The 21793-nt window shown below is 35.4% G+C and overlaps 1 protein-coding gene across 2 annotated transcripts in view; it reads left to right on the top strand.

Annotated features, from left to right (window-relative positions):
* The window catches only part of csmd3b (CUB and Sushi multiple domains 3b), a 489673-nt gene that overhangs the window by 270335 nt on the left and 197545 nt on the right, over positions 1 to 21793 (top strand). For both annotated transcript variants that reach the window (XM_047150624.2, XM_047150623.2), the window contains exons 10-12: positions 551 to 672; positions 19058 to 19161; positions 19653 to 19765. In XM_047150624.2, coding sequence (XP_047006580.2) covers positions 551 to 672; positions 19058 to 19161; positions 19653 to 19765 — 339 coding nt within the window. The remainder of the gene's footprint in view (positions 1 to 550; positions 673 to 19057; positions 19162 to 19652; positions 19766 to 21793) is intronic.

Raw genomic sequence — 21793 nt, 5'->3', positions numbered from 1 at the left:
TGCTGCCATGGGAGATAATGCCTTCTTGTCTTTCATCAAATCCCTGTCACTTTGGCATTGGCAATGATAAATGTGCCAAAAAGCACAAAGGGCCAAATAACGGGATGAATAAACGGATCCTTTTCAGAGCATTTTTTGATGTCACTGGTTCTGGGAGAAAGAGACTGGAGTGAGCCTGTTTAACAAATTATAATTGGCATTTGTCTATTAAGATGATGAATTGTACCCAAGTGTGCTTGAATAAAAACTGATTTAAAGTAACTCATGCTGCTGCCATGAAGTTAATCTTTGGATTTGGATTGTGAATCTCACAAATATAGGAAATCATAAAAGACTGGGTGATATTGCAATATTTGCGGTTTAAATCTTGCTAAATATCATAAATAGTTAACAAAACCCTGTATAATCACAATAATGCCTTGTGATTTGTAAAGTTAATATTCAACACATTTCAATGGTAGTTATCAAAAAAGTCAAGATTAAAAAATGATCATTGTCCTTGTAACAAATTCTTATTAACCATCTCCTCTGCTTTTTTTTTTATTTACAGTAAAGACCTGTGGATCAAATCTTCAAGGTCCTTCAGGAACGTTTACTTCTCCAAATTTTCCTATTCAATATGAGAGCAACTCCCAGTGTGTATGGATCATTACAGCCAGTAACCCAAACAAGGTAATGCCTTACGTCTTTTCTGAAAGCACATCCATGGTCGGTTCCTGACTATTTGTATTTACTTGAAGTTATCCCCTAACCTATGTTTTAATACTAGGTGATACAGCCATCACCGTGGGTTCAAATATTCATATGCATTTAGTAAATAGTTTCCCAGTTCACAAGTAGTTGATCATGTAGAAAAGTTGGGAGTTTCTCTGCTTTTGTCTTCTCCATTGATGGTGTAAGTAAATTTTGAAAGAACTGTAGAGAAGATATATTTGGAGGAAGAATAAATATAGGTTTGGGTGATATATATCATGATTCTTGAATACATTTTGGCGATGCTATAAATTATGATTATGATATAAAGGTTACAAACAAAGCAACAAGCTGCCATCCAAGCAATAGTGTTGCATTACAAATTTGAATTATTGCGATTTTTCTGTATCTTCTACAGAAATAAGTTGACACTGACAAAAGGGAAATCATTCAGACTTTTTTAAATTTTAATGACTGAGTTAAAATTTGCAGTTTATCTATTTACAGCTTATTTGTTGCTTTGAATCCGAGGTTTTCGTTATTATAACATACTGACAATACTCATGATATGTCAGGAACATATATTGTGACAATATTTCACATCTTAATATGGATATTATATTGCCATATTTCCCAGCTCTAAATGAACTCAAACTAAGTTACTTGTTACAGTTTTGTCTTTTGTTATTGTTATTGTTGTTGTTGTTGTTGTTGTTGTTGTCACCCAACAGTTTAAACTTTTTGGAATACTTTGTAGTAGTAGTAGTTTTTAATGAATTTAGATGTGAGTTGTGAAAATCAAAAAGGCTTTTACCATAAACCACTGAGAAAAAAGCAAATATGTCATTTCATAATCCTATTTCATAATCAAGAGACTGAAACAAGGATGATAAATCTTATTATTGAGTTGATTTCTCATTTGCTTTACATTTCCACCAATCTACATACAAGTACCATACAAACTACATGGGCAAGAACACGCTAACTAATATTCTGTAGCAAATGTGATTCAAGCTAATAAATGGTAACTTACAACTTGGAGATGTTCTTTGCTAAAAGTCTGTTTTTGTCTAAAGGTTTGATAAAAGTCATATCTTTTGTAAATTACAGTAAATTAACAAGAATAAAAAACTAACTATGTTCCCTTTTTTTTCTTGCTGAGCAAACCGTATTTCTATTTACCGTATTTCAGAAATAATGACATATGAGCCACATAGATTATGGCTGCTCCTGCTGACTAGCACTGCTATGCTAACAAAAATGCTTGTTAAAGGTGTTGAACAATTAACATGGCTTGCATTGTTTGGGGTTGGTACTGAATTTGGAGGGCAATAGTACTGTCTGTATTGATATGTGTCCCTGTACGGGCTTTCCAAAAAAAAAAAAAAAGAAAACTCAGTGCTGAGAGTCAAGCTTGGAGTGCACTGTAATCACCTGTAAGTTACTCCAATTGACTATATATATATATATATATATATATATATATATATATATATATATATATATATATAAATGTTTGTGTCTGTGTTCTGCATGGATTTTATTTTTTTTTTCTGCATGGGAGCATCGTTAGACATGTAACCACACATGCATGCAGCTTAGAGGGAAAAGTGGTTAGAACTAAAAATTCCCATAAGATATGCAGCTATCTGATTTCTGGAATATGGACTGGTGAATACATGGATTATATGACCACAAAGATATCTAGTTACAATTTCAGGATAGAGCATATCTGCTGATGAACACTCAGTCCAGAACCTTTTACTATCCTGCTTGGGGGTTGAAATGACTATTCAATTCAAATTCCAGCAGAATAATGTACATTTAAGAGCAGGACAGATATAACTTATACATGTGTATGCATACACATGTACTGTATATTGATGAACTCATTTTGGTGCAAAATTAACTATATTGATGATAAGTAACTCTATACTGGATGCAAGAAGAAGGCTGGGTGGTGCTTTAAAGATAATAAAAATCAAGGACTGTTTCTGTACAGTGGCTGAAGGCACTTAAATAGCAAACTGAATATTTCCAATATCTTAGAAAATATTCAACTTCAACAGTCAAAAAATGTAGATAGTGGGCTGTAACACTCTCAGCAGCACACTGCTCAGAGAATACAACAGACCCAGGGTAAGAGTGTATGTGAGATATTTTATTTTATTTTTTTTTAATTGTGCTCATGTCTTTGGCTAGAACATTTTAAAAAATTTATTTTACTTCTATGTAACTTGGGATTGTAAACCTTTGAACTATGATGTACATAATAATGAGTAATATTAATCAATTAAATCAATTATACACAGCACACTAAGACACACACCAAACAGAGACATCTGTTGATATACTAGTGTACAGTACATGCTTATAAAATGTATAATTTAAAATGGATAATACAGAACAGCCTAGCGTGAAAAACTCAATTGTGAACATTTGACGACTCTAGAAGGCCACAGAGGGATGCACTCTACACCAGGGGAGCCTCATGCTGAAAAAGTCTGAAAACCACTTAGAAATACTTATTATACACACATGCTAAGTATACACATATGCTCACTACTCAGGGATAGAGGGAGAAAGAAAGAAAGAAAGAAAGAAAGAAAGAAAGAAAGAAAGAAAGAAAGAAAGAAAGAAAGAAAGAGAGATCACATAAATATACGTGGGACAACAGGGCTCTGGTGTGCTGTATTAGTCATAAACCCTCTAGTCTGTCCCCACACACCTTCCTCCCAGTGCAGACGCACACTAAAACAACCCCCACCTGCTACATAGGCAACTTTTGTAAGCATTTTGCTTGTCAGTTAAATCAGAATATTCTTCCTTGAATATTACCATCTGTCATAAGCCTAGAGATTTTCATTCCTATTCACAAACCTCTCTTTGCGTTCCAAGCAAAAACTCCATTCCTTACACACAGTTGCTGCAGTAAGAACAGACTGTGCAAACGAAGACTTCAATATATTATATATATATATATATATATATATATATATATATATATATATATATATATATATATACGTATATATATATATATATATATATATATATATATATATATATATATATATATATATATGTATGTATCATTGCAGAGAAGATATATAAAAAGAAAATATAAAAAGTAGAAAGTTGAGCACCTTTGTACCATCAGAATTAAAGCCTTTTTATTATTATTATTATTATTATTATTATTATTATTGCTGAGACATTTGAACTCCTCAACTCAAATGTTACCATTGTCTTTCTCAGACATAACATTAGTATACAATGTTAGTATACACACTCACTGGGCACTATTAGAAACACCATACTAATATTGGTTAGGGCCTCCCTTTGCTGTCAGAACAGTCTCAATACTTTGTGCCATGGATACCACAAGATGTTGGAAACATTCATTTGTGATTCCAGTCCATGTTGATATGATTGCATCACATAACTGCTGCAGATTTATGCTGCGAATCTCCCGTTGTACCACATCCCAAAGATGTCCTATTGGATTCAGATCTGATGACTGGAACCTGTTTGAGATGACTTGTGAAATGGTGCATTATTATGCTCGAAGTAACCATTATAAGATGGGGAAATTGTCACCAAAAAGGAATGCGCCTAGTCATCAGCACTACTCAGATATACTACGACATTCAAACAATGCTCAATTAAGGGGCCAAATGTGTGCCAAAAAAACATTTCCCACACCATTACACCACCAGCAGCCGGAACTGTTGACACAAGACAGGTTGGATGCTTGGATTTATGCTGTTAACACCAAAATCTGACCCTGCCGTCTGTATTTTGCAGTAGAAATTGCTGTACATTTATTTGTTTCTTTTTACTGGTGTAATACTTGTTAATTGTTTATAATACTGGTGCTGGTGGATCAGATTTTCTGACCATCCAGATTCTACTAGCCTTTTGATTAATGGCTCTCGTCTCCTTCTCTGTCCTTTTGGCCTTGCCTCCCTGTATGGCCTTGAAAGCCCTCTCATCCCCACAATTCCCACTCATCCTTACATGCTTATGAACAGGTGTATTATGGAATTTGTTAGTTACTGTGCAAATATGGGTGGGTAATTTCTGCTTAATTTGAGCCATTGTGACTTTTATAGTTGCACTTCAGTTTAATTTTTCTACAAATCTCCCTTTATGTCTATGCCAAGTCTGAGGAGCAAAGCTGTTAGGTTTGTGTGTGAGTGAGAAATGGTTTATTACTAGATAATTATATGTAAATGCATGTTTAAGAAGTATCCCCTGCCTGCTGTCACTCTGTTATCAGAAATCACAGTCTGTTATCAATGAAAGTGACTATGAGAGTGAGTGAGTCAGCGAGATGCTCCTTGTGTAGGACTGACAGCGGTAGCATTCAGAAAAAGATGCATACTGATAAATAGACTGTGAAATGGCTTAGGACCTGTGGATTGATATCCTTCCTGCCCACATTTGTAATAACACCTGTGACAGCAGTACAGCCATCTCTGTCTCCCCAGTGTGGCACCTTGTAATTGATTTGAGTTGACATGAGTCATTAATGTTGCCATCCATCTCCAAATAACCAACCTCCCATGTACAGTGTAACAAACAAGTGCTCTTAGGTAAGCTTCAAGCTAAAGTCTTTGAATCTGACTTACTCTCAAATGGTTGAAGCAATACTCGTAGGTAGTAAATTTGAGAAAACAAACATTCTCTCCTCTTTAGTAAATGGCTTCCATTGACCTTCTTTGCACCTGTCTGCACCAATGTCCATAAATAACTTTTATACCCTGCTGCAGGAAATGCTTTCTGGAGGACAAGTTAGGCTCCGACTGTATGCTGCTACATGCCATCTCAAATCCCCAATTAAACTTCACACCCCCTTATTCTGCCCATTCACCCTTCAATTATCTAGACTGTAGTCAGGGCCAGAAACTTTGGTGCAAGTTTGGAGTAGCCAGTCATTTCTTTACAGTGCGGCATGTTCAGAACTAGCGCAATATTCAGAGGCATGCTGTAAAATTGTTTAGACACTTTGCAATTGTATGATGGATGGAAGGAAGCATAAAAGTCTTGTGGATCAAAGAGATGTTCTCCACCTTCTCCTACCACTTCATTCATCTATTCAGCTATTTGGGTACTTTGAAAAGTCTGGTACACTGCCAGGATGTAGAGAAATGTGTTATTGTTTTTCTGCAGCCCTACATTTAGAAAATTTTGCTAGGGACCATGAAACCTCAACATGTTCATTTTTTGCTATATATTTACCGAAATAATTGAGAGAGCACCTGGCAATTACATGGTGCTTTGATGAAATTGAATGCAATCTGAAAATGAATAAATGACTCTAAATGGAAAACATAATTTCATTTGCAAAACTATAAGTTTGTTAAATCGAAAGTGTAAATATCTAATTAAATTCATTTACTGCTACAGTGGGTTGTCCCATCGATTCTCATAGAGATTTACACTTCCCAAAAACAATTTATGGCCAAGTCTCAGCCTTTCTTCAGTGGATAATCTCACCTGGATACTGCAGATTGAAGATAATCGGAGTATGGCTCCTTTCAAGATTTCTTTCTCATTGCCATCTCAGAGAGTATCATCTAGCTTGCTGATTAGAGATGTAAAACTAAATCTACACACAAATTTCTTCTTTGAGACCATGTCTGTTGTTAACAGTGCTATATAAATAGATAATAAATAAATATTGAATTGAATTTGACTCGCCATTTAATAAGTTAATTGAGTACTCCATTTGATTATAATACAAAATCAGTGGTTATTTGCTCCCTCACTTTGCGTAGCTAGTGTGAATACATTTTTATTCCATTAGTTCTATCAGTGGCCGAACTTTATTTCATAAAAATATGTCACAAGCTCGAAGACACTTGCGGAAGACACACGTGATTCTGTTAAATCATGCATTCTACAATAGGGGTGCCCAATCTAATACGCCAATTCCACTAAGCAGGAGTACACCTGATACAACTCATCGGCCATTTCTACACTGAAACCAATTGATTAAATAAGTGGAATCAGGTGCAGCTCCTACTATGTTGGAATGAAAACCTGCAGCAACGCTGGCCCTTTGCAGATAAGACTGGGCACATCCCGGCTCTACTGTGTTGCCATAGACCTCCTTCAAGTGATGGCTAATGGCTGCTTATAACACATTATTGCTTCATTTATTTTTGGCAGACATAATCCTAATGAACCTATTTATTTATATTCACTCCATGTTTTAACCTTGGTGAAAGGATGTCATGGCGTAATTCAATGTAATTAATTTATGACTTCACATTGTACACTTTATGGCCAAAAGAAAGTGTACACCTCACTATCACACTCATATGTGGGTCTTCTCCAAATTGTTGTCACAAATCTGGTAGCACACAGTTACCTAGAATGTCTTTGTATGCTGTAGATTTAAGATTTAATTTCACTGGTACTGAGGGGCTCAATCCTGTGCACAAAGTGATGTACATGAAGACATGCTTTAATAAGTTTGGAGTGGAAGAGCTCAACTGGCCTGCACAGAGCCCTGACTTCAACCCCACTGAACACCTTTGGGATGAATTGGAACACCGACTGCACCCCAGACCTCCTAAAGCAACTAAAGCCTGACCTCACTAATGCTCTTGTAGCTGAATTAGCAGAAATCCCCACAGCCATGCTCCAAAATCTAGTGGAAAGCCTTCTCAGAAAAGTGGAGATGGTAATATCAGCAAAGGGGATTCCAACTCCATATTAATGCACATGGTTTTGGAAAGTGATGTTCATCAATCACATATGGGTGTGATGTTCAGGTGGCCACATACTTATGGCCAGGCTTGGGGAGTAACGTAACAGCATTACGTAATCAGGATACAAAAAACTGGTAACTGTAATCTGTTACAGTTACGTCAAAAAACAAAGTAATCAGATTACACATACATTTTGTAAAAAACGGGAATACTATAAGGATGACATTTTTTTTATTTAAAAACAAAGAAATTAAACTTTTGACATAACACAATATAGACAGCTGCTTGATTATAGTTCCGGTTCTCTGTTGCCAGTCGTGGCTCACATGAACAACCTCCTGGTGCATGCGCTAATAAATTTTGTGCAAAGTTAATTTGGTAGAAATTAACACACATTGTTCTCTGAAATGAATTCAAGAAATGTCCAGGTTTCGGCTTTAGTTTCATTATGATATGTTTATGGTTGAGTACTGCAATGTGTGTGCATATTTGTATTCCTTTAACCCCTCTCTGTAATTCCCACCCTTTCGCACAACAATTGTTCGATTATAAAAGGCTTTCTATTGGCCAAATTCCTCCCTCTCGACCATTAGCTTACTCTCAGCAAACACGCAAAGGTGAAGTGCTGTTGTGTACGGCATCAAACAGTTGCTTAACAATAACAGCAAATCACAGCTGTCCTGAGTCAAAACAATGTGCATGACCATATACGGTCATTTTTAATTTCGTGTTATCACATTGCTTCCTATTACATGACCATTCAAATGTGTAAATGCTGGCAGAAGGGGCAGAAGGGATACTCGTAGCATCTAATATTTTATTTTATTCCATGGGCATTCAAAACAGTGTAGGAATTTATATATCTTTATGTAATGCTAATAATGCTAATAATAGTGTGTCTTTTTCAGTGTATTAAAATCTGCATTCAACATAACATTGTTTTGAACGCTATTAAGGCACAGAAAAAAAATAGGTGTCCTCTTTTTAAAAAAAAATCAGAATATGGTCACCCTAACTTATGCGATGTAATGTTACCCTCATAAGGGACAGTGATCTTTTATTTATTCATTTATTTACTTTTTTTCTTAAAACAAATCCAAACATTGAACATGTATTTAAGCTTTAAAATACACCCTAAATTGAGATCACATAGCTTTTCTCTTGACTTTATTTACATATGTGACCTTGAAGTAATTCAAAAGCAATCAGAGTACATTACTTTCATATTGTGATACTTTATTGTGATACTTACTTCACAATACTGATTACATTTTTGTATGTAGTAATTTATAACTATAATGGAAGAAATTTTTTAAGTGACCCTCCCAACCCTGCTTATGGCCATATAGTGTGCTTACAGGACTTGATTCTGCATCATTCAGCTTGTGCTCCCTAAACATCACATAATCAACCATGAATAGGCACTTTTATAAATAGGCAATGTCATCAGCCTGCAAATTTAGTGGCTTCTTTCCCATTTAAGGTCACCTTCTTTTTCTATAATGTTTTTCTTTTCCTTGTGGCAAATTTATCCAGACTATGCCTTGTCTTATACAATTTACTGGGTAATTTAATCTAAGACTACAGTACTCTTAAGTTCACTAAAGTACACTAAACCTAATTATACTACAGCACACTTCAGTTTACTTGCAGTCAAACAAATGATAGTTATACTTAAAGTGTGCTAAAATTGAACAACTATTTTTCTACTTAGTGTACTTTGTATAAAGCAGCATTAAAGTCCAACTTTAATTGTTTTAAGTGTACTTATCTATGCTAAAATGAAACTAATTCAAGTATACTTGTGTATGCTTTAAATATATTCAGCTTATTTTATATAAATGATTTTGTTAATATATTTCTAAAACACTCTTTGAAAAATTTCAGTATATTGAAAATACAATTAAATACATTTATATTTTTATTAAGATAGACTGATTCTTTACTCAGAATATTAGCTATGGATGCAAACTACCCTGAATGGACATAACAAAGCACTACAAAAAACATCCTATAATCTGACACTGCAAAAAATGCAATATTAACAAATTAAAAATAATTATTTGGAAAATTTTCCACATTTGTCTAATATTTCATATTGTAAGATTGAATAAATGAAATGTAAGAATATTAAACTTATCTAGGCATTTGTTTTTATGAATGTCAAGCTCAAAATAGTCTTGCTCTATTAACAGTTTGCTAATTAGCTAATTATAAGTACATTTAAAGCTTGAAATGGGTAGAAATGTCTAGAAATAAGTTTAAAATCCTATATTTGGTTTAGTATCAAGTTATAATAGGAAATACTAGATAATTTAGAATATACTGTATTAAAGCTAGTTTTACATGTTAAGATTTTTGCATTGTAAATCTAAATACATGGATTCATTGGGTTTGTTTACTATCTTTTACACGACAGACCTAACTACACTCTTGCTACACTATTGATTACTAAAGAGTGCTACACCCTTCACGTCATTCCGTATATGTATATTGGGCTTTTAACAACACCTGTTGTCAGAAAGCAGTTTTACAGATTTAACTGTGCTGAATTGCAATAGGAAGGATAAGAGCCATCAGTAATTACCCCAAGTTTTATATCCCTGAGAGGGATTTCTATAGAGGCTCATTTTTCACACCTGTAATGTTGATTTTTAGCACAATAAGGTGTGAGGCATTCCTTTCTTTTCGTGTTAGTGCCATTAGGCCTATGAGAGTTTTATCAGCTGTACTATTTTGACAGAAGGGTTGGAAGTGCAGTTGGACATACAGTGAAAGCTGCATAGTGCTCCTGTGCTGACTGTTATAGGCCGCGACGTGTACTGGCTCATAATTGTCACAGATTTGTAATTGCATTTACAGAAGGAAAGGTCAGCCTTCATGTGTGTCAGGTTGCATTGCAGTTCCAAGATAAAGGTGCTGTGTAATTAATAGGAGTTTGAAATATACATCGTTCTGTAAAAATAGTCTTTATTTTGGATGGTATAAGATAGAAAAACAGTAGGTTTGTATATGTTTGGTATGGAGCCCCTAAAGTGACCTGTGCAGAAAAAAAAATTCGTGTTACAGTTTCTGGTGTGTGTGTGTGTGTGTGTGTGTGTGTGTGTGTGTAGTTCTTTTTCGATTGTGTCATTACCACAGAGGATGAGATAGGGATGAGAACGTACATCACTGATCTATAATATATCTGTAACATCAATTTTTGTTTGGAAATTTATCGGGCTCTCTGTTTTTGTATTGAAGGCTAAGTTTCAAATGTATCTCTATAAATTCATGTGCAGCCATGCTCTCAGTTTCTTTAAATGAACGATGGCAATGACGCAAATGGAAGAGAGCTATACACACCGGAAACTGTAACGTGTGTGCACGAGAAATTGTTCTGGTGCTCTCGTGAAAAGTTTCTCTGCAAAAGTCTCTGTGATTTTATTTATTTATTCATTTTTGCACAGATCACTTCAGGGACTCTGTAGTTTAGCATCAAAAATGTGTTTAGTAAATTGTTTTGTATTTCACCTACTTTATGTAACAAGGAACATCTAACTGTTTAGCGGTTACATGGACCATGCTATTCTGTTTTACAATAAGTATACCACTGTTAATTAGATTTAAGTAGTCCCTGTTTGGTTTGGTACTGATTACTGAAAAGTGCATGTTGAAGCTATGATTAATCTTAGTGTATAAAAATTACTTAATGGATTATTCAGCACAGAAGACAAATAAAACACAAATGGCACCTGCTGTGAGACCTTGCTTATAAAAGTGCGGATGCCTATCCTTATATCCAGTAGCGTACATTATTACAAAATGATTTTGTGTTCTACAGAAAATTTAAATAGCTAACAATAATTTTGTAGAAACAAAACAGAACATTCCACTGCTTAGTTTAGTAAAGATAATCCAGAAATCATGGTCAGACTTCATAGCTGAAGACAGGCAACAGGCAGACTGGATAAAACATAAATAATATGTAAGCAATAGGAAATGAAAAGAAGAACCACACCCACACACAGACATGAGTCGAAAAATACAGAATATCCTAAAACACAAGAGCCAGGCTTGCATCATAAGACTTTGCAGTGAAGCAAAAAAAGAACACAGGCAATATACTGTATGCACAACTTAGAAAATAAGAAGAGACAGTGGTGCGCACAGTTGGGGAAAACAGCACTCATTATGGGGAGCGTGATGCAACTCAAGGGGCATGCTTGGGTCTCAGTTTGAACTTGTGAACTTTTGACAAGTTCCACCAAAACTCACTTTTAATGCTCTAAACTTATATCAAGTTACCTCTTCTGCATCTTAAACTGTACGTTTTTTCAACTCAATTTTGCTGTCTGAGACAAGATTGGCATGGCACATTGTAAAACAATTCATAAGCTGAGATCAGCAGTCATAGAATGCACAATGTGACGTGCTCATAAGCGGCCAATTTAGTGCCATTGCAACAAAGACAGCCGACAACTAAATTCAGTGATATGACATTGTCATGACACTCTAGCTATAACACTCATCTAAAAGCCACTAATAGTATGATGATATAGGATGACAAAATTCATGGGACCGTTACAGATACTGTAGTGGAAATGGCAGAGGATCTTCATCATATAATCTGGCACATTATCATACAGTCTATAATAGAAGTTGGAATTTATTGGGATCATCTCATACAGTGTGTCAAGGAATCATCTTAAAAGACTGAAATCGTGTAGGGCAAAACCGGCTTACAGCAACACTTTAGTGCACAATAGCTAGCTAATTCCATAGCCCCTCTTCTTGGATGTTCTTATAGCCGAAAGTTCTTTCCAGCAGAAGTAGATCTAGCGCTCCATCACTTTTCTAATCCTTCATTGCTCTCAGCTCTCTGATGAAAAGCCACACCAATGTTTATTCTGGTCTACCCTCTTGATAAGTCCAACTTGTTTTAAGAATTTCTTTTTCTGGTCCATCTTCATTCACTTATTCAGTGGCAAGATTGGATTTTCTTTGTTGCTCTCTGCCACATCTCATCTGTCTTCTCTTCTTGGTATGTTTACACTTCCTGTCCACTGAGCGCTGTGCACACACAAAATGATGGATAGGCATGAGAGAATCTCTTCATGTGCTACTGGCAACATTGCAACATATTCAACCTGAAAGTGTTTTCAGAGGCTGTCGTTTTTTCCCCCGCAGAATCTATTTATTGATATCTGATGGAATATAAACATAAAATAATTGAGCAATTAAAACACTCAGATTGTATTCACTGTGGAATATCTTCACATGCGGGTTGTTAGTTTTCCTAAAATAAGCGGATAAGCCATATGGAAAATAGATGGATGGAACTAAAGAGCAAATAATGACACTCTTTCTGATTGCACCAACTGAGATATCTGTTTGCTTAATCTGTGACTGTTGTCAGAAAGCATTTATGTACAGACTATGAAGAAACAGATCTACTTTACTCAATAGCCATCTTTTTAAAATCAGTTTTACCCTAATAATTCATGACGAACAAACAGGGGCCTTTTTTTTTCTCCTTGGTGAACCCCTATTAAAGGCATAGCCCCCCATCCATAAAGCTCTAGTGATGCCCCTGGCCGTAAATAAGAGAGAAATTGAAAGATCTTGACCTTGTATCAATAACTAGTGGACGGTGTTGGGCCCCAGATCGTAGCTTTTAATTAAAGCTAATTAAAGTAACATGGCTTCATGCATTGCAGCTCTGGTAGAGTAAATATTTTGTCCCTGAAAACATATAGGTATTGCATTACCTCCTGTTGTGTAATTTGATTTGCAAATAAAATTGTACACACTGGGGGGTAAAATGAATTCACTGATTGTTTATCTTACCTTACTGCCTTAATGACTTCCTGGCGGGCTGACTAACACACGGACACGTTCCTTTGATACAGAAACACCGATTATTGATTTTAAAAGTTCACCCTATGCATCAGATTAACTATATATATATATATATATATATATATATATATATATATATATATATATATATATATATATATGTTACAATTTTGGTCTAATGCTCTTTATTTAAATATCTCTGCCATCCTTTTTATTAATGAGTAAGGCTCTTTAGTCCTTTTAGCGCAGTAGACTGAGTGTCCCTAAATGCAGCTTAAGAGATGCCTGTACTTCAGACATTACAATGCAGCACTTTATTGTGTTGTTAAGGAGTTATTTTGTATACTCCTACGGTGTTTTGTAAAAGAAAAGGCATGATTTGACTCTTAAACATCAGTGTCATTTGAGTTTTTTCTTGCATAGAGGTGACAGGCTGCTACTGTTTTCTAGCTGTGTAGAAAAGCAAGCCTATAATGGAAATCTATAGCATAGACTGTTTGCTATAGTTCATACCATACTTTGTTGTGAAAAAATGTAATGAAATTGGTATATGTAAGGGATAAAACATGATGGGTGGTATGATAACTTCCCACATTCCAGGTGATTCATTTCCTATAACAGCATATCTCAAAGTATTCTATTCCTTTACCACAGCAATTTATTTATTATTAATGACCGGCGTGTACTTTTTATCCATTTATAGACACATAAAGTTAATTCCTTTAATCATTTAAATCATAGCAGCTATAAACAGTCATTCCCTCATCAGCCTCTCTTTTTTCTTCTCTTTTCACGTTAAACCAGAAAGCACAAAGTCCTCTGCCTTGAAGTCTCTCCTTTGGCAGAACACCTTACTGTTACAAAGTACTGACACTCAAGACTCCACTCAAGATTTTCTTTATTATATCACACCACATTTTTAAAATCCATTTATTATTCGCCATGAATTATGTGGAGGTCTACCATAGAAGTCCCTGTGAATGATTTGTTATTATAAAAATAGTAACATTTGATGAGCACTTTCATGAAAACCTATGATTTGCGCTACAGCTAGTTCTAGGCACTACTGTCAGAGCTGTTCTGCTGAGGAAAATGAATCAGAAACTTCTGACCAATTACATTTGAGAATCCAACAGCACTAGCTTATAAATCACAATAAACTGTGCTCAGAAATGATTAATAAAGGATTCTGGATTCTATGCCAAACTTATCCAAACTTAAGGTATCACACATTCCTTGGAATGTATTCATTGAACAATGTAAATTGCTTTAAAACGAAGAGAACAAGTGTACAATGAATCCTTCTCATAAGCACTCAAGTGGTGCTGTGCTGCAAAATGGCTGTAGTGCAAAAATAGCACGTTATTATTATTATTCTCCATTTGAAAGGTCCTTATAAATCACTCCAAGCCAATTATTTTCTAACTACCTTTTTGTCTTTATTTTGATTGTCGTGTGAATTGCAGTGACCCACAGCTGCACAGTTTTACTGCATGGTAGGTGAACGCGATACCCTACTTATGCTTGATGGATCTGTACTGGCACATGTAGTCAAAATGGCATGCTCATGGCTGTTGTGGCTTGACTGCTGGTCACTGCACTGTGTGCACAAACACTTTTCTAATAACTTTTTCCTAACTCATCACTCAATGCCAATAGCATAAACCAGCTTCAAAGTAGTGTTTGTGCCTGCTGTTTGTGGGCACACAACCTCATGTGCAGCAGTTTTTCTACAATTAAAGTTTTATGATTCATACAGCAGTTCAATTGATATAGGAGCAGCATTTTACTGGTTAATTTAAAACAGTGTCTTACTTATGGTAATTACAGTGTCACCAGTATTGCATAGTCCAAAACAATTGTACTTCAAGGGTGCTTTGAAAGCTGGAACCCACTGTAAGGCTCTACATTTCGGCTAAGAAACTGATCTCTTGGGGTTCTGAATAGAACATTATTTTTGTCCTAAGAGTGTTCAGCAAGAGCATGAGATAAATCAGCTAAATCAGTATAAATTTCTTCATTTTCTCTTTGTGGTTCCTTCTACTGTGGTCCAAAACATACAATACAATATAGTCCTGAGTCCTGAGCCTGCTATTGCTGTCTGTTCGGATTGTGTGCAGCAGGTGGTCCAGAGAATGGAGTGTTATTATTGATCCCATTTGGCAAGCCTAAACTGAAGAAAATGAGAATTTGGATGCCTTGGGGCAGTATATGCATGTTTAATGTTTCTGCACGGACAAGGCAGCTTGTTGGGTCAATGATGACAACAAGAAGCCTAATTTTACTCGAAGTATCTTGCTGAATGTTAAAGCTGTATGAAGCTGAACTGGAAAATTTTTTTACATATGTTAATTAGAGATAAGTGCACTTCATAGTTAAGAGGATAAAAGAAAAAAAGCTGGTGGTGGATTTGCGTACATTAAACTGTCCTTCAGCTGAATCGTTTACTTGATGAAATAGGTCATGTCCTTAGTAATGCTGCCATTCTAACAGTGATTCAACAAATTGAAAATGTAAACATGTTTTAGTTTGTCTTTTAGACTTCTTAACTTAAACAAAGTACTTTATATCCATTCTTTTATAAGTAATGACATTTAGACATTTTTATTGCATAATGTACAGTGGGGGAAATAAGTATTGAATGCGTCAAATTATTTAAGTAAATATATTTCCAATGAGGTTATTCACATGAAATTTTCACCAGACATCAGTATTAACTCAAGAAATCCGGAAATATAAAGAATTCCAAACATTAAAGTCCATAAATGAAGTTATGTGTAATGAAGAGCAATGACACAGGAAAAAAGTATTGAACACGCTAACTGAAATTTATTTAATACTTAGTGGAGAAGCCTTTGTTTGTAAAGACATCTTCAAGACGCTTCCTGTATGAAGAACTTAATGGGCCGCAGTATTCAGGTGTGATTTTGTCCCATTCTTCTAAACATATTGTCTTTAAATCTTGTTCAATTGGATTGAAGTCAGGTGATTGACTGGGCCATTCTAACACCTTGATTTATTTTCTCTGAAACCAGTTGAGAGTTTCTTTTGCTGTATGTTTTGGATCGTTGTCCTGCTGGCAGTCCACCCACGTCTCATCTTCATCATTCTAGTGAATGGCAGCAGATTCTTCTCAAGAATCTCTCGGTAAAGGGCTCCATTCATCGTTCCTTCAATTATATGAAGTCTGCCAGTATCATGTGATGAAAAACAGCCCCACACCATGATGCTTCACCTCCAAACTTCACTGTTGGTATAGTGTTTTTAGGGTGATGTGCAGTGCCATTTCTTCTCCAAACATGATGTGTAGTATGACAGAACAAAAAGTAAAATTTTGCTCTCTTCTGACTAGACTACACTCTCCCAGTATTTCATAGGCTTGTCCAAATAAGTTGTAACAAACTTTAAACGAGCTTCGACATACCTTTTCTTTAGTAATGCAGTCTGCGGGGTGAGCGTGAGCAGTGGAGTGCATTGCCTATTTTTTTCTCTGTGACGATGGTATCTGCTGCCTCTAAATGTTTCTGGAGCTCTTTCCGAGTGGTGCTTGGCTCTTGGGCTACTCTTCTGACTATTCTTCCGACTACCTGGTCAGAAATCTTGTGAGGAGTTCCTGTGCGTGTCCAGTTGATGACGGAGTAATGTTGCTTCCACTTGCAGATAATGGCCCCAATGGTGCTTACTGGAGGATTCAGACGTTTTGAAATACATCTGTATCCGATTCCATCAATATGTTTTGCAACAATAAGGTTCCGAAGCTCTTGGGAGAGCTCTTTGCTTTTACCCATCATGACATGTTTTCAATTTCAATTTCAATTCAACATCAATTTACTAACCCAGCTGATATTAATTTGCACAGAAAGGGGGAATAATTACTTATGAATTTTAGCTGGTTCCTTGCCTTACCTTGCCTTGGAGAACTGCTTTTTCTTAGCGTGTTCAATACTTTTTTCCTCTGTCATTCCACTTTATTACACTTATAACTTTATTTATGAACTTTAATGTTATGAGTTCTTTATATTTCTGGATTTATTGAGTCAATACTGATTTCTGGTGAAAATTTCATGTGAATAGCCTCACTGGAAATATATTTACTGAAAAAAATGTTGACGCCTTCATTACTTATTTCCCCCACTGTATAATAGCACTGATCGGAGGCAAAAGGAGCAGGAAGTGGAATATTCTTACACTGTGCTGGGACAGAGCATTGCAGATAAACAGCAAAATATCTCTGCAGAGGCATTAAGTACAAATAGAGAACTTTTTTTAATGGGCTACAGAAATAAATTGGTGCAGCCCATATTATAGCGACTTGATTACTTTTTCACATGATATGCAGGTTTATTATAGTCATTTTATTACTTCTCTTACTTTATAGCAATATTGAGTTGTAAATGAAATGCCACTATATATGAATTTAGTGGGAAAAGAACATCTGAATGCTATATCTGTGCATCTTTTGATGATATGCATTCAGCAAGAACAATTGTATTACCTTACTGAATTGGTAGTGAAGGCCCTTTGCAGGGCCCCTTACACTATAGCAACAGTACTGTATGTCACCTTCTGAGGGAAGGAATAACTCGGAATAGTCTATCTGACAAATTTAGGAAAAGTTAGGCAGTACAGTTTAAACATTGTGTGTAGTTCCAAGGTAAGGAAAAAACAAAAACAGATACATATCTTGGAAAAACATTGGTTGCAATAGTTTTACATGTTAGAAAAAAACAGATGTAGTTAATGTGATTTATGTTGTTAACAGCAATATGCCTTAATCAAGTCAGTGACTGGGCTGTTGAAATAATACTGCATGTGTAGATTGTCTTTTAGTGGAACGTTATGTTAGCTACATAACCGACCATATACCCAGAAACTAATTGAAAATTAAATATCTTACCCAGCTGAACCTCCTTCAGTGGTAACAAATTGGGTTTACAATGTTTACTTGGGCTTAAATGTTTTCCTTTTAATGAAATCGTATGTCATCTTTCAGGAACAAAAATATTTATACTAGAAACAACACTTTACGTGCATAGTCTACATATAAACCTTCTATAGACTGTCATGAACCGGCCTATCAACTAACTATCTATCTGTAGTCTATAGTAGACCAGTAATGCAATGCCACTGTCTGTATCCGGTTATGCTTAGTACTCAATACAATATCTGTATTGCTTTGTCCTATATTTGTATTCTTGGTCTTGCAAGCATCATAGCTTCTGAGCTCACATGAAAGTAAAAACCTTCTAATAACAGGACTATTTTGTTGCATTCCTCACAACAAGATGCCCTATGAGCCTTTCTGGCAAAAATAAATAAACAAACAAACAAACAAACAAACAAATATAATATTGCACCTCATATTTGTATCTGTATTTGTATATGTATGGAACACCTTATCTGTTAATTCCCAATAACATATTCATATTCTGTTACATCTCTAATCTATAGATTATCTATCAAACATTAACTATCATTTGGACCATCTAAATAAAGTAAAAGAAAAAAGTCACACGTTGATAATCTGTAGAATGTCTGTAGAATATCTACTAAATATTAATTACCATAAACCGTAGCTATTAGTTGACAGGCTGGTTGAGGATAGTCACCTGACTGATTATTGGTTAGTTAATTATTTTTTAGAATCTCGGAAGTACACTATACAAATAAAACAATTGTGGCTTTCACCTGTATTACACAATTTATTTTTATTCATAAACTACGTCAAGCCATTTTTCTAAGGTCAATCCATTCTTGTCAGGTCATGTTGCTAAGCTTTATTTATCTTTTCTTCTGGACAGGTGATTCAGATTAACTTTGAGGAGTTTGACCTAGAGCTCGGTTATGACACACTAACTATTGGAGATGGTGGAGAAGTAGGAGACCCCCGGACAATCCTGCAAGTGTGAGTGTCCCCGTCTTGCTACCTAACTGCAATTTGGAGTACTGAATGTTTTTTATATTATAACTATGTTGTAATTATTGTCCAATTATTACTAATTTGACTCACTACTTGTTTTAGTGCAATTCATTTGAAGCATTGTTTTAAAAGGTTGTTACATTATCTAGTTAAATTGTGTGTCTGTGAGGGTGTTACTTAGCATTAATAGTATTGCTCTCACTCACTTTGTAGCACACAGCAGTATAAGGTTATTTCTTCAAAGAATTGAACAGCTTGTTTTGTTGTCATGTTGATGAAATTACCCTGCCTGACATCACAAGTTCAAGTTTGGTGCCAAATTGGAACCACTTTTGATGTTTTCTTTTGCAGTGGAAAAGCACATATAAATTACTATTAAATAAAAGTGAAATTTAGACATATGATTAACGGTGAAGTGCATGTAATTGTACTATAATGCTCCTATATATCTGACTCATATGCATGTGTTTTGTCAGGCTGACGGGCAGCTTTGTTCCGGACCTCATTGTCAGCATGACCTATCAGATGTGGCTTCATCTTCAATCTGATGAAAGCGTTGGCTCCATTGGTTTCAAGATTAACTACAAAGGTGAAGGGGATATATGATATTATTATGAAACAATATTGCTTCAGTACCAGCAGGAAGATTAAATGAAATCGGGGACCTAATTTACAGTACTGTAGTACTGTAAAGTACTGTAATATATATTTAGAGGTAATTACTGTACTTTTTACAGTACAGTATCTCTGTATGGTTCTACTACATTTTCTCATTCAGCAGACATGTTTATCCAAAGCAACTTACAATTGTGGTAGGATACAATTGAGCAGTTGAAGGTTAAGGGTCTTGCTTAAGGGAACTTGGTGGTGCTGAGATTTCAATTCACATCCTTCTGATCTGTAGCTTAAAGGCTTAATACTGAGCCATCACTTCCCTCAACTAGCTTACTTTTGAAAAAGCTTGCACTAAAGACAAATTTCAGTGCTTTACTACACAGAAGTTTGTACTAGTGTATAAACTTAAACTAAAAGATGGTTTGTGTTCACCAAATATAGTCCATAAATGAAAAGCTCAAAAAACGATGCATTCATTTTCAGAGAATCTTTACAGTTCTCACTACGACCTAAAATATCTCCAACTATGGTGCATTTTCTGTTATTTTACTGTAAACCAATGCAGTGCTGTCATGGTTACGTCGAAATGGCACATGACTGGCATGAGCCACTGTATGTCACATGACTCTTTGCACCTGTGTCATGTTGTTGGTTGGTTAATGAGCATGAGTGTTTAAGTCATGTCTTGCACCTCACTCATTTGCTGTATCCCAAGTCGTCTACTAACTGTCCTAAATAGTATCTGAGATTAGAATTGTGTGTCCCAAATGGTGACTTGTTGAAATGAGTATCCCAAAGTTACCTGAATGGTCTACTATTTTGGGGTAGATTTTCGAAGTATGGATCTGTGGACACTTTTTCAGCTAATATTACCCACAACTCCGTGAGGGAGGAGGAGTTTTGTGACAATTTGCTTCACTGAATTCAATGATGCATTGTAGAAAGGTGTAAATGAAATGTGGAAAAATAAATCAGAGGAATGATAAATTAAATTATATAGTATAAACTATATAAGGAATAATGAATGAAGAAAAGCTGATATGCAACAAAGAGACAACAGCGTTCTCTTCTGTTACATGATGTGTCATTATGTCCCGGTACTTGCATATTCTTTTGCTGCTCACTCAAAAGTTTTTCTTTTTCTTCACAAAAAGAGTACATACTTTTAGTGCATAATATAGGTAGGCAAATTGAGATGCAGCAATTGTCTAGTCTTTTGTTGTTGTTAAAGTGTCGTGCTATGTCCTCTAGTCCTTGGATGTCTTTCTGCCTCAAAATCTTTGCCAATATTATTTTTTTTTTCTCTAATATGAATCTGCACTTGCGTCCACCTCCTCTACAAAAACCTGATCACTGCTCTAATAATTTACACTACAATCCTGTAAAATAATAAAACTGTTTGCTTCTGTAAATTTAATGCACTATATTTACCGCACGTTTTTACAGTATCGAATGGAGACAACATTTATTTTTGACTTAATACATTTTTTAAATGTTTCAAATGTCAGATTTCTAGGGAAATCTATACATGTTTGCCCTTTGTATTATTCCTGGGTTAGACTAGCAAACTAATATGAAGGAAGATACAGAGACCTTGCGAAAACAGAGGAAGAAAGAAATGAAAAGGCGTTGCAAGCAATAGCAGACCACATTTAATTGAACGGTCCTGTCAAGAAAGTGAGTCATTCTTTCTATTCCTTTCAATTGATTCAGCTGAAAGGAGTGGAAATATTTTCGTGTCCTCTGACAGGAGTTACTGAGTTACTGTCAAAGGTCATTCTCTTTGTGTTTCCACAGCAGTGTTTGATAGATGTTCAACATGGAGGGTAGAGCGAAATCAAGCAGTCCACTTGTCATGGTAGTGGTTTGTGTCAAAGCTATGGCTACAGGAATGAGACTTCCCTTAGTTTAACATGTGCAATATGCACTCAAAAGAAGCAGGAGTCTTTGCATAGCCCATATCTTTGATTATCTCTACTGCCTCAAGGTTTAGTAATAAATT

This window comes from Ictalurus punctatus, chromosome 24, assembly GCF_001660625.3.
Source record: "Ictalurus punctatus breed USDA103 chromosome 24, Coco_2.0, whole genome shotgun sequence".
NCBI classification, from domain to species: Eukaryota; Metazoa; Chordata; class Actinopteri; order Siluriformes; family Ictaluridae; genus Ictalurus; species Ictalurus punctatus.
This window is presented reverse-complemented; position numbering and strand designations above follow the sequence as displayed.